Source organism: Anomaloglossus baeobatrachus, unplaced genomic scaffold (genome assembly GCF_048569485.1).
Source record: "Anomaloglossus baeobatrachus isolate aAnoBae1 unplaced genomic scaffold, aAnoBae1.hap1 Scaffold_5182, whole genome shotgun sequence".
Classification (NCBI taxonomy): domain Eukaryota; kingdom Metazoa; phylum Chordata; class Amphibia; order Anura; family Aromobatidae; genus Anomaloglossus; species Anomaloglossus baeobatrachus.
This window is the reverse complement of record NW_027444546.1, coordinates 1-13,612: the sequence shown is the minus strand read 5'-3', so window position 1 is coordinate 13,612 and position 13,612 is coordinate 1. Positions and strand designations below refer to the sequence as shown.

Below are 13,612 nucleotides of genomic sequence, written 5' to 3'. Positions count from 1 at the left end.
AGTGATGATATAACCCCAGACATTACATATGTGACTGATATCAGCCCCTCTTATAATGCTCCAGTGCTGATATAACCTCCAGACATTACATATGTGACTGATATCAGCCCCTCTTATAACGCTCCAGTGCTGATATAACCCAGACATTACATATGTGACTGATATCAGCCCCTCTTATAATGCTCCAGTGCTGATATAACTCCAGACATTACATATGTGACTGATATCAGCTCCTCTTATAACGCTCCAGTGCTGATATAACCCCCAGACATTACACATGTGACTGATATCAGCCCCTCTTATAACGCTCCAGTGCTGATATAACCTCCAGACATTACATATGTGACTGATATCAGCCCCTCTTATAATGCTCCAGTGCTGATATAACCCCAGACATTACATATGTGACTGATATCAGCCCCTCTTATAACGCTCCAGTGCTGATATAACCTCCAGACATTACATATGTGACTGATATCAGCCCCTCTTATAATGCTCCAGTGCTGATATAACCTCCAGACATTACACATGTGACTGATATCAGCCCCTCTTATAACGCTCCAGTGCTGATATAACCCCAGACATTACATATGTGACTGATATCAGCCCCTCTTATAACGCTCCAGTGCTGATATAACCCCAGACATTACATATGTGACTGATATCAGACCCTCTTATAATGCTCCAGTGCTGATATAACCCCAGACATTACATATGTGACTGATATCAGCTCCTCTTATAACGCTCCAGTACTGATATAACCTCCAGACACCACATGTGACTGATATCAGCCTCTTATAACGCTCCAGTACTGATATAACCTCCAGACACCACATGTGACTGATATCAGCCTCTTATAACGCTCCAGTACTGATATAACCTCCAGACACCACATGTGACTGATATCCGCCCCTCCTGTAGTAACCATTGCGCTTTTGTGTAGGGTAATATACTAGCGCTGCAGTGAGGGCTGACACGTGTGTAGCGGCTGCAGCGTCTCATCGTGTCTTTCTTCTCCTTACAGATCGTCTTTCCTTCCATCCTCCTGGCATTAAAACTATCTCCGCTCATCGAAAAAATCAGTGACCACAAGGACTTCAAGAAACTGCTGCGCACGCGCAATAACGTGCTGGTGCTTTACTCCAAGTCAGGTGAGGTCAGGAGCGGGCGATAATGAGCGGGTGCAGGGACCAGCGCAGGCTGCAAAACCAAGGAAAAGCTGCATGCAAAGGGTGAGGTCTGCAAATCCCAAGAATAGACAAGTGCGGTCCCACTCTCTATACAGACACATCTGCAGGTTTTTCCCTTCACTCTCTATACAGACACATCTGCAGGTTTTTCCCCTCACCCATGACAGCACCACGTGAGAGAGGAATCTGCCCAGCGAGGACAGGAAACCATTCTGAATAAAAGGGCGGTACTTCTCCCCTTCGTCAGTTGGTTTCCTGTCCTTGATGGGAGACCGCCGTTCTGGAAAAAATGGCTACCGGTAAGTAACCGTGGTGGTTTCCTCCGCTCTCTATACAGACACATCTGCAGGTTTTCCCCTCCACTCTATACAGACACATCTGCAGGTTTTCCCCTCCACTCTATACAGACACATCTGCAGGTTTTCCCCCTCCGCTCTCTATACAGACACATCTGCAGGTTTTTCCCTCCACTCGCTATACAGACACATCTGCAGGTTTTTCCCTCCGCACTCCATATAGACACATCTGCAGGTTTTTCCCTCCACTCGCTATACAGACACATCTGCAGGTTTTTCTCTCTGCACTCCATGTAGACACATCTGCAGATGTGTCATTATAGAGAGCGGAGGGAAACTAAGGGTTTACACTCTACGAGGGACTTGTGGCGCTGGAGGATTTGGGTAGCCTCTCCACAGCCCCGGTGATGCTCTGGTCAGTCTGTTTTGTGTTCGGTGTTTTGCAGGCTCGGCTGCGGAGCGTCAGCTGAAGTTGCTGTCGGATGTGGCGCAGGATGTTCGGGGCAGAGCCACTGTATCGTGGATTGACTGCGGGTACGAGTCCGGCCTCTGTGTGCAGCATTGATCGCCAGTATCTCCCTCTCTGTGTATGGGCGTCGGCGGTGTGTATGGGCGTCGGCGGTGTGTATGGGCATCGGCGGTGTGTATGCTTCTCGTGGGCATCGGCCGTGTGTGCGGGCATCGGCTGTGTGTATGCTTCTCGCGGGCATCGGCTGTGTGTATGCTTCTCGCGGGCATCGGCTGTGTGTATGCTTCTCGCGGGCATCGGCTGTGTGTATGCTTCTCGGGGGAATCGGCTGTGTGTATGCTTCTCGCGGGCATCGGCCGTGTGTATGGGCATCGGCCGTGTGTATGGGCATCGGCCGTGTGTATGGGCATCGGCCGTGTGTATGCTTCTCGCGGGCATCAGCTGTGTTTATGCTTCTCGCGGGCATCGGTTCTTGGGCGTGTGAGGTTACATTGTATCTTGTACTCTGGTCACATCCAGAGCTGCATTCATAATCCTTTGATTGCTGCTGTAACACCGGATATTAACCCTATATGTGGCATCATGCAGGCCGGACACTGTGAGGTCCCGCCGTCTGTGATCCGGACGCCTGCACACTTTTGGATGCAGCTCTGGATGTAATTAGAGTCGTATATAAGAATAAGGCTGCACATCAAACTTAGATAATGGTATAATGCCTCAAGCATATGGAAAAATATTGGAATATACAATGAAAAATGCTACTTGCTAATTTGAACATGTGAATAATGAATTGCATACCTGCCATGAATATTAGGAAAAAGGAGATATTTAGCAATCGCATTGATCAATGTAACTGAGCCCCAAAACCTCGTCAAGGCATATCTCTATATTGGGGTCCATATTCTTATATATGGTATGTATTTTTGGCTTGCACTCATATATATATATATATATATATATATATATATATATATATATATATATATATATATATATATATATATATATATATATATATATATATATATATATATATATATATATATATATATATATATATATTAGTGCTCACTTCAGTTATCCTATTCAGTAATTAGAGTCGTGACATAATAATTGACCTTGATGGGTGTGTGGAGGTGCAGTGAATGCAGCTCTGGATGAGACGAGGGTCTCGCCCGTGAAGTGATTTGGGGTCTTCATGTTTATCTTTCTTTTCATTATTTCCAGTGACTCGGAGAGCAGGAAACTGTGTAAGAAGATGAAGGTGGACCCCGGTGTGAAGCCGGGCGGCGTGGAGCTGCTGCACTACAAGTCAGTGCATGTGTGCTCTGTGTAATGACCGCCGCTCTGACTCCTCCCCCTGGTGGTGACTCCACCCCTTAATGTAACGCCCGCCCTCATCTTGCCCTCTTTTACTGAGTCTCCTCCCCCTTGATCTCTGTGCACTTACACATATCAGCCAATAAGTGCAGCTGCAGTGTAAAGCATGATGGAGAGCCTGATCTTTCAGCGCTTACATTTAGCCTTGTCTTGTAGGGATGGAGCGTTCCACACGGAGTACAACAGACCGGCCACGTACAAGGTAAGGGTCGTGTGTCTCCGGGCACCACGTTCCCGGGTCATGGCCGATTCCTCGAGATCGGGGTGACAGCTCCTTGTGAGGAGAGCGCTGGACCCAGTCCCCCCAGAATTATCCCGAGACCTCTCTGTATTGTGTTCCTCCTTCCCGCAGTCCATGGTGGCTTTCCTGAAGGATCCAGAGGGGGCGCCGCTGTGGGAGGAGAATCCAGACGCCAAAGACATTGTGCACCTCGATAGTGAGAAGGATTTCCGGAAGCTTCTAAAGAAGGAAGATCGCCCCCTGCTGGTGATGTTCTATGCCCCGTGTGAGTGCTGCTGCCGTCCTCAGCAATGTGCTGCCAATATATTGTCTCTGCTGCTCCCGGTATAGAGCTCTGCGGTCTCTGTGCTCTCCTCTACCTGTGCTCTCCTCTCTCCTCTGCCTGTGCTCTCCTCTGCCTGTGCTCTCCTCTGCCTGTGCTCTCCTCTGCCTGTGCTCTCCTCTGCCTGTGCTCTCCTCTGCCTGTGCTCTCCCCCCCCCCCCCCCCCCCCCCCCCCCCCCCCCCCCCCCCCCCCCCCCCCCCCCCCCTCCCCCCCCCCCCCCCCCCCCCCCCCCCCCCCCCCCCCCCCTCTGCCTGTGCTCTCCTCTGCCTGTGCTCTCCTCTGCCTGTGCTCTCCTCTGCCTGTGCTCTCCTCTGCCTGTGCTCTCCTCTGCCTGTGCTCTCCTCTGCCTGTGCTCTCCTCTGCCTGTGCTCTCCTCTGCCTGTGCTCTCCTCTGCCTGTGCTCTCCTCTGCCTGTGCTCTCCTCTGCCTGTGCTCTCCTCTGCCTGTGCTCTCCTCTGCCTGTGCTCTCCTCTGCCTGTGCTCTCCTCTGCCTGTGCTCTCCTCTCTCTCTCTTCTGCCTGTGCTCTCCTCTGCCTGTGCTCTCCTCTGCCTGTGCTCTCCTCTGCCTGTGCTCTCCTCTCTCTCTCTTCTGCCTGTGCTCTCCTCTCTCTCTCTTCTGCCTGTGCTCTCCTCTCTCTCTCTTCTGCCTGTGCTCTCCTCTCTCTCTCTTCTGCCTGTGCTCTCCTCTCTCTCTCTTCTGCCTGTGCTCTCCTCTCTCTCTCTTCTGCCTGTGCTCTCCTCTCTCTCTCTTCTGCCTGTGCTCTCCTCTCTCTCTCTTCTGCCTGTGCTCTCCTCTCTCTCTCTTCTGCCTGTGCTCTCCTCTCTCCTGTGTAACACTCCCCCGACTCCTCTTCTGCCTTTATATACGCCTTTTGTCTCCTCCTGCTTCTCTCCACTACCCCACTCCACCTCCTCTCCCTCTTCCCCCGCTCCTCTCCCTCTTCCCCCCGCTCCCCCCCGCTCCTCTCCCTCTTCCCCCCCCCTCCCCCCGCTCCTCCGCCTCTCCCTCTTCACCCCCCCCTACTCCTCCGCCTCTCCCTCTTCCCCCCCCACTCCTCCTCCTCTCCCTCTTCCCCCCCCCCCCCACTCCTCCGCCTCTCTCCATCTTTCTCATTGTCTCCTTCCTTTGTGCAGGGTGCGGGGTGTGTAAGCGGCTGATGCCAGCGTACCAGCAGGCGGCCTCCGATCTGAAGGGCGGCTATGTGAGTACTCTGTGGAGCGGCCATGTTGTGCTGGGGATTGTGCTCCGCTCGCCCGGGGTTACAGTATTGGTATGGGGTATTCAGTATCGGGGCACGTATGAGGCTGTACCCAGCGGTGCCGCCTCTCGCTATGGGCACTGATGTCCTCTGACAGGGGTAGAGAAGCTGACGTGACCGGGCGCTGGCAGCCGGGCCGACGGCCACACCAGAAGCAGACAGAGGCGCCAGTGATATCACACCGCCATCTGTCAGAGGTGACACGGGGCTATAGGTGGCGACACACCGAGGATTGCCAGCACCAATACATTGTAATTATGCAGAGGTCTTGGAATTGATAATAAATGATCGGAGGTCACAGAATATAGATCTGACCCCGAGTGTCCCTGCAGGTCCTGGCCGGGATGAACGTCTTCCCTCCAGAGTTTGAGAGGCTGAAGGAAGAATACAGTGTGAAGGGGTACCCCACCGTGCTGTACTTCGAGTAAGTGCTCCCTAAATGTGTGTGAAAATGATCTGCGCTGCTAACCCCTGCACTGGGGGAATGACCTGCACCCACAGCATACACAGCCCCTGCACTGGGGGAATGACCTGCACCCACAGCATACACGGCCCCTGCACTGGGGGAATGACCTGCATCCACAGCATACACAGCCCCTGCACTGGGGGAATGACCTGCACCCACAGCATACACAGCCCCTGCACTGGGGGAATGACCTGCACCCACAGCGTACACAGCCCCTGCACTGGGGGAATGACCTGCACCCACAGCGTACACAGCCCCTGCACTGGGGGAATGACCTGCACCCACAGCGTACACGGCCCCTGCACTGGGGGAATGACCTGCACCCACAGCATACACGGCCCCTGCACTGGGGGAATGACCTGCACCCACAGCATACACAGCCCCTGCACTGGGGGGAATGACCTGCACCCACAGCATACACAGCCCCTGCACTGGGGGAATGACCTGCACCAACAGCATACACGGCCCCTGCACTGGGGGAATGACCTGCACCCACAGCATACATAGCCCCTGCACTGGGGGAATGACCTGCACCCACAGCGTACACAGCCCCTGCACTGGGGGAATGACCTGCACCCACAGCATACACAGCCCCTGCACTGGGGGAATGACCTGCACCCACAGCATACACAGCCCCTGCACTGGGGGAATGACCTGCACCCACAGCGTACACAGCCCCTGCACTGGGGGAATAACCTGCACCCACAGCGTAGACAGCCCCTGCACTGGGGAAATGACCTGCACCCACAGCGTACAGAGCCCCTGCACTGGGGGAATAACCTGCACCCACAGCGTAGACAGCCCCTGCACTGGGGGAATGACCTGCACCCACAGCGTACACAGCCCCTGCACTGGGGGAATGACCTGCACCCACAGCGTACACAGCCCCTGCACTGGGGGAATAACCTGCACCCACAGCATACACAGCCCCTGCACTGGGAAAATGACCTGCACCCACAGCATACACGGCCCCTGCACTGGGGGAATGACCTGCACCCACAGCGTACACAGCCCCTGCACTGGGGGAATAACCTGCACCCACAGCGTAGACAGCCCCTGCACTGGGGAAATGACCTGCACCCACAGCGTACAGAGCCCCTGCACTGGGGGAATGACCTGCACCCACAGCGTACACAGCCCCTGCACTGGGGGAATGACCTGCACCCACAGCGTACACAGCCCCTGCACTGGGGGAATGACCTGCACCCACAGCGTACACAGCCCCTGCACTGGGGGAATAACCTGCACCCACAGCATACACAGCCCCTGCACTGGGGGAATGACCTGCACCCACAGCATACACAGCCCCTGCACTGGGGGAATGACCTGCACCCACAGCGTACACAGCCCCTGCACTGGGGGAATGACCTGCACCCACAGCGTACACAGCCCCTGCACTGGGGGAATGACCTGCACCCACAGCGTACACAGCCCCTGCACTGGGGGAATAACCTGCACCCACAGCATACACAGCCCCTGCACTGGGGGAATGACCTGCACCCACAGCATACACAGCCCCTGCACTGGGGGAATGACCTGCACCCACAGCGTACACAGCCCCTGCACTGGGGGAATGACCTGCACCCACAGCGTACACAGCCCCTGCACTGGGGGAATGACCTGCACCCACAGCATACACAGCCCCTGCACTGGGGGAATGACCTGCACCCACAGCATACACCGCCCCTGCACTGGGGGAATGACCTGCACCCACAGCATACACAGCCCCTGCACTGGGGGAATGACCTGCACCCACAGCATACACCGCCCCTGCACTGGGGGAATGACCTGCACCCACAGCATACACAGCCCCTGCACTGGGGGAATGACCTGCACCCACAGCATACACGGCCCCTGCACTGGGGGAATGACCTGCACCCACAGCATACACGGCCCCTGCACTGGGGGAATGACCTGCACCCACAGCATACACGGCCCCTGCACTGGGGGAATGACCTGCACCCACAGCATACACGGCCCCTGCACTGGGGGAATGACCTGCACCCACAGCATACACGGCCCCTGCACTGCGGGAATGACCTGCACCCACAGCATACACCGCCCCTGCACTGGGGGAATGACCTGCACCCACAGCATACACAGCCCCTGCACTGGGGGAATGACCTGCACCCACTGCATACACGGCCCCTGCACTTGGGGAATGACCTGCACCCACTGCATACACGGCCCCTGCACTGGGTGAATGACCTGCACCCACAGCATACACAGCCCCTGCACTGGGGGAATGACCTGCACCCACAGCATACACCGCCCCTGCACTGGGGGAATGACCTGCACCCACAGCATACACAGCCCCTGCACTGGGGGAATGACCTGCACCCACAGCATACACAGCCCCTGCACTGGGGGAATGACCTGCACCCACAGCATACATAGCCCCTGCACTGGGGGAATGACCTGCACCCACAGCGTACACAGCCCCTGCACTGGGGGAATGACCTGCACCCACTGCATACACAGCCCCTGCACTGGGGGAATGACCTGCACCCACAGCGTACACAGCCCCTGCACTGGGGGAATAACCTGCACCCACAGCATACACGGCCCCTGCACTGGGGGAATGACCTGCACCCACAGCGTAGACAGCCCCTGCACTGGGGAAATGACCTGCACCCACAGCGTAGACAGCCCCTGCACTGGGGAAATGACCTGCACCCACAGCGTACAGAGCCCCTGCACTGGGGGAATGACCTGCACCCACAGCATACATAGCCCCTGCACTGGGGGAATGACCTGCACCCACAGCATACACAGCCCCTGCACTGGGGGAATGACCTGCACCCACAGCATACATAGCCCCTGCACTGGGGGAATGACCTGCACCCACAGCATACACGGCCCCTGCACTGGGGGAATGACCTGCACCCACAGCGTACACAGCCCCTGCACTGGGGGAATGACCTGCACCCACAGCGTACACAGCCCCTGCACTGGGGGAATAACCTGCACCCACAGCATACACAGCCCCTGCACTGGGAAAATGACCTGCACCCACAGCGTACACAGCCCCTGCACTGGGGGAATGACCTGCACCCACAGCATACACAGCCCCTGCACTGGGGGAATGACCTGCACCCACAGCGTACACAGCCCCTGCACTGGGGGAATGACCTGCACCCACAGCGTACACAGCCCCTGCACTGGGGGAATAACCTGCACCCACAGCATACACAGCCCCTGCACTGGGGGAATGACCTGCACCCACAGCATACACAGCCCCTGCACTGGGGGAATGACCTGCACCCACAGCATACACCGCCCCTGCACTGGGGGAATGACCTGCACCCACAGCATACACGGCCCCTGCACTGGGGGAATAACCTGCACCCACAGCATACACAGCCCCTGCACTGGGGGAATGACCTGCACCCACAGCGTAGACAGCCCCTGCACTGGGGGAATGACCTGCACCCACAGCATACACAGCCCCTGCACTGGGGGAATGACCTGCACCCACAGCATACACCGCCCCTGCACTGGGGGAATGACCTGCACCCACAGCATACACGGCCCCTGCACTGGGGGAATGACCTGCACCCACAGCATACACAGCCCCTGCACTGGGGAAATGACCTGCACCCACAGCGTACACAGCCCCTGCACTGGGGGAATGACCTGCACCCACAGCGTAGACAGCCCCTGCACTGGGGGAATGACCTGCACCCACAGCATACACAGCCCCTGCACTGGGGGAATGACCTGCACCCACAGCATACACAGCCCCTGCACTGGGGGAATGACCTGCACCCACAGCATACACGGCCCCTGCACTGGGGGAATGACCTGCACCCACAGCATACACTGCCCCTGCACTGGGGGAATGACCTGCACCCACAGCATACACGGCCCCTGCACTGGGGGAATGACCTGCACCCACAGCGTACACAGCCCCTGCACTGGGGGAATGACCTGCACCCACAGCGTACACAGCCCCTGCACTGGGGGAATAACCTGCACCCACAGCATACACAGCCCCTGCACTGGGGGAATGACCTGCACCCACAGCATACACAGCCCCTGCACTGGGGGAATGACCTGCACCCACAGCATACACGGCCCCTGCACTGGGGGAATGACCTGCACCCACAGCATACACGGCCCCTGCACTGGGGGAATGACCTGCACCCACAGCATACACAGCCCCTGCACTGGGGGAATGACCTGCACCCACAGCATACACAGCCCCTGCACTGGGGGAATGACCTGCACCCACAGCATACACAGCCCCTGCACTGGGGGAATGACCTGCACCCACAGCATACACAGCCCCTGCACTGGGGGAATGACCTGCACCCACAGCATACACAGCCCCTGCACTGGGGGAATGACCTGCGCTTACGGCCCTTTCACTACGAGTGTGAACTCTGCCAGTTCAGTTCTCCACACACCGTGTTTGTCCTGCGCTCGCAGCCTCTTCTTCTCTCATAAATACTTCTTTATTTTTTTCCATTTATTTTCAGAAAAGGAAAGTACAAGTTTAATTTTGAAAAGTACGGAGCCACGGCCAAAGACATCGCAGACTGGCTGAAAAAGTGAGTACAGTTACATTAATGGCATCTATATCAGTGCTGGAGGGGTCGGCGGTGGGTGGAGGCTCCGGGGCTGGAGGGGGCGGCGGAGGCTCCGGGGCTGGAGCGGTCGGCGGTAGGTGCAGGCTCCGGGGCTGGAGCGGTCGGCGGTAGGTGCAGGCTCCGGGGCTGGAGGGGGCGGCGGTGGGCGGAGGCTCCGGGGCTGGAGCGGTCGGCGGTAGGTGCAGGCTCCGGGGCTGGAGGGGGCGGCGGTAGGTGCAGGCTCCGGGGCTGGAGGTAGGTGGAATAGACAGGTTACGATATCGGCGGCAGCTGCTGCTTGGGCTTTGCTATTTTCGATGTGCGGTGCCAGTGATACCCGTCTGTACTGGATTAACCCATGCACTGCTCCACTATTATTTCAGCCCTCAGCCTCCAGCGCCTGAGCAGCCGGAAGTGCCGTGGTCGGAGCAGGACAGCGCCGTCCATCACCTGACAGAGGCGGACTTTGATCAGTTTGTGCAGGATCACCCATCGGTGCTGGTCATGTTCTACGCCCCGTGTAAGTCGCTTTCTTCTTATTCCCTGCTTTCTGCTTTCCCTGGGTGGCGGCGGTGCCATTCTGCTTTCCCTGGGTGGCGGCGGTGCCATTCTGCTTTCCCTGGGTGGCAGAGGTGCCATTCTGCTTTCCCCGGGTGGCGGCGGTGCCATTCTGCTTTCCCTGGGTGGCAGAGGTGCCATTCTGCTTTCCCTGGGTGGCGGCGGTGCCATTCTGCTTTCCCTGGGTGGCGGCGGTGCAATTCTGCTTTCCCCGGGTGGCGGCGGTGCCATTCTGCTTTCCCCGGGTGGCGGCGGTGCCATTCTGCTTTCCCTGGGTGGCAGCGGTGCCATTCTGCTTTCCCTGGGTGGCAGAGGTGCCATTCTGCTTTCCCCGGGTGGCAGCGGTGCCATTCTGCTTTCCCTGGGTGGCAGCGGTGCCATTCTGCGTTCCCCGGGTGGCAGCGGTGCCATTCTGCTTTCCCTGGGTGGCAGAGGTGCCATTCTGCTTTCCCCGGGTGGCAGCGGTGCCATTCTGCTTTCCCCGGGTGGCAGCGGTGCCATTCTGCGTTCCCCGGGTGGCGGCGGTGCCATTCTGCGTTCCCCGGGTGGCGGCGGTGCCATTCTGCGTTCCCCGGGGGGCGGCGGTGCCATTCTGCGTTCCCCGGGGGGCGGCGGTGCCATTCTGCGTTCCCCGGGGGGCGGCGGTGCCATTCTGCGTTCCCCGGGGGGCGGCGGTGCCGTTCTGCGTTCCCCGGGGGGCGGCGGTGCCGTTCTGCTTTCCCCGGGGGGCGGCGGTGCCGTTCTGCTTTCCCCGGGGGGCGGCGGTGCCGTTCTGCTTTCCCCGGGGGGCGGCGGTGCCGTTCTGCTTTCCCCGGGGGGCGGCGGTGCCATTCTGCTTTCCCCGGGGGGGCGGCGGTGCCATTCTGCTTTCCCCGGTGCCATTCTGCTTTCCCCGGGGGGCAGCGGTGCCATTCTGCTTTCCCCGGTGCCATTCTGCTTTCCCCGGTGCCATTCTGCTTTCCCCGGTGCCATTCTGCTTTCCCCGGTGCCATTCTGCTTTCCCCGGTGCCATTCTGCTTTCCCCGGTGCCATTCTGCTTTCCCCGGGCGGCGGCGGTGCCATTCTGCTTTCCCCGGGCGGCGGCGGTGCCATTCTGCTTTCCCCGGGCGGCGGCGGTGCCATTCTGCTTTCCCCGGGCGGCGGCGGTGCCATTCTGCATTTTCCGGGCAGCGGCGGTGCCATTCTGCGTTCCCCGGGGGGTGGCTTTGCCATTCTGCGTTCCCCGGGGGCGGCGGTGCCCCAACCCAAATCTATATAATAAATCCTCTGCCTTCGAGGTCTTGTGGATCGGCTCCCGAGGTGTAGACGCCCCCCGTTATCTGGAGAGGGCACAGGCGCCGCTGGTCTCTGCTATCCGGAGGATCGGGCTCCGAGGTGTAGACGCCCCCCGTTATCTGGAGAGGGCGCACAGGCGCCGCTGGTCTCTGCTCTCCGGAGGATCGGGCTCCGAGGTGTAGACGCCCCCCGTTATCTGGAGAGGGCGCACAGGCACCGCTGATCTCTGCTCTCCGGGGAATGTGCAGAAATAAGGCACAATTTGCAGCGGGGGAGGGGGCACGCATATTTTTACTCCTCTTCATAGAAAGCAATTTTTGGGAATTTCAGGTATTTTTCTCTTTCTGCTGCTGAATGGGAGCAGTTTGTGCGGTGATTGCGGCGGTGATTGCGGTGGCGGCGGTGATTGCGGTGGCGGCGGTGGTGGCGGTGGTGATTGCGGTGGCGGTAGTGATTGCGGTGGCGGCGGTGATTGCGGTGGTGGCGGTGGTGGCGGTAGTGATTGCGGTGGCGGTGGTGGCGATGGCGTCATGTAAAACGCTCCGGAATAAGAATTCTGAAATTTGCAGTCAAAAGCAAATAACATAGATTTGTGGCATTTCATGAAACGCTTCTCCGTCCGGAGGCCGTCACTGTCGCTGAGGGGTCGTTACAATGTAGCGCTGCATGTTAACGCTTTAGTCTTTGTCCTCCCTGGATATTCGTGTAAGGATCCCTCAGAGGAGAGATGGATCCGGCAGATCGGGGGATCTATGACTGTGCAGAGAGAACGGCTGGACCCACAGTAATGAGGCCTCGGCCGCTCGTGCTGCGGATTAAGGATTCCTTTACTGCACACGAACAGTAATTGTGCCGCTGTTCATTTTTAACTCCGCGTGTGCCACAGCTGATAGCCCGCCAGTGAGGCGACTTCATAAAACTAATGGTGCTGGATATAGCGGCGCGCAGCGTCCTTCTGATCGGTGCCAACGTCACCATTACAGCCTGACAACCGTTACACTGCACTTACTGACTTGTGCCTCATTGGTTGTCAGTAAGTCTGGATGAGGAGCTGACTGTAATATTTTTTTTTTTTATAGGGTGCGGACATTGCAAGAAAATGAAGCCGGATTATGAAAAGGCAGCCGACGTCCTGCGCGAGGAATCTGTAAGAAATCCTGAGTGGGGTCTGCACTTCATATGTCCCAATGTGAATGGGGGCGACAAATAGGATTGTTCTGAGATTCATCTGCTACAATGTGCAAGGGCTGAGCCCCTGTAATGTGCGTGCACAGTGACTGCACCAGCAGAATAGTGAGTGCAGCTCTGGAGTATAATACAGAAGGTAACTCAGGATCAGTAATGTAATGTATGTACACAGTGACTGCACCAGCAGAATAGTGAGTGCAGCTCTGGAGTATAATACAGGAGGTAACTCAGGATCAGTAATGTAATGTGTGTACACAGTGACTGCTCCAGCAGAATAGTGAGTGCAGCTCTGGAGTATAATAAAGGAGGTAACTCAGGAGCAGTAATGTATGTACATAGTGACTGCACCAGCAGAATAGTGAGTGCAGCTCTGGAGTATAATACAGGAGGTAACTC

At 57.4% G+C, this 13,612-nt stretch overlaps 1 protein-coding gene across 1 annotated transcript; it reads left to right on the top strand.

The window, feature by feature from the left end:
* Positions 1-985: 985 nt before the first annotated feature.
* LOC142282709 (protein disulfide-isomerase A5-like) lies at positions 986-13,329 on the top strand (the record flags this gene model as incomplete). Its single annotated transcript, XM_075333014.1, has 10 exons — positions 986-1,151; positions 1,933-2,020; positions 3,183-3,266; positions 3,492-3,537; positions 3,688-3,841; positions 5,034-5,101; positions 5,491-5,582; positions 10,106-10,177; positions 10,579-10,715; positions 13,108-13,329. Coding segments are annotated over 10 exons (1,038 nt in total), but the record flags the coding sequence as incomplete, so codon positions are not given.
* Positions 13,330-13,612: the final 283 nt, after the last annotated feature.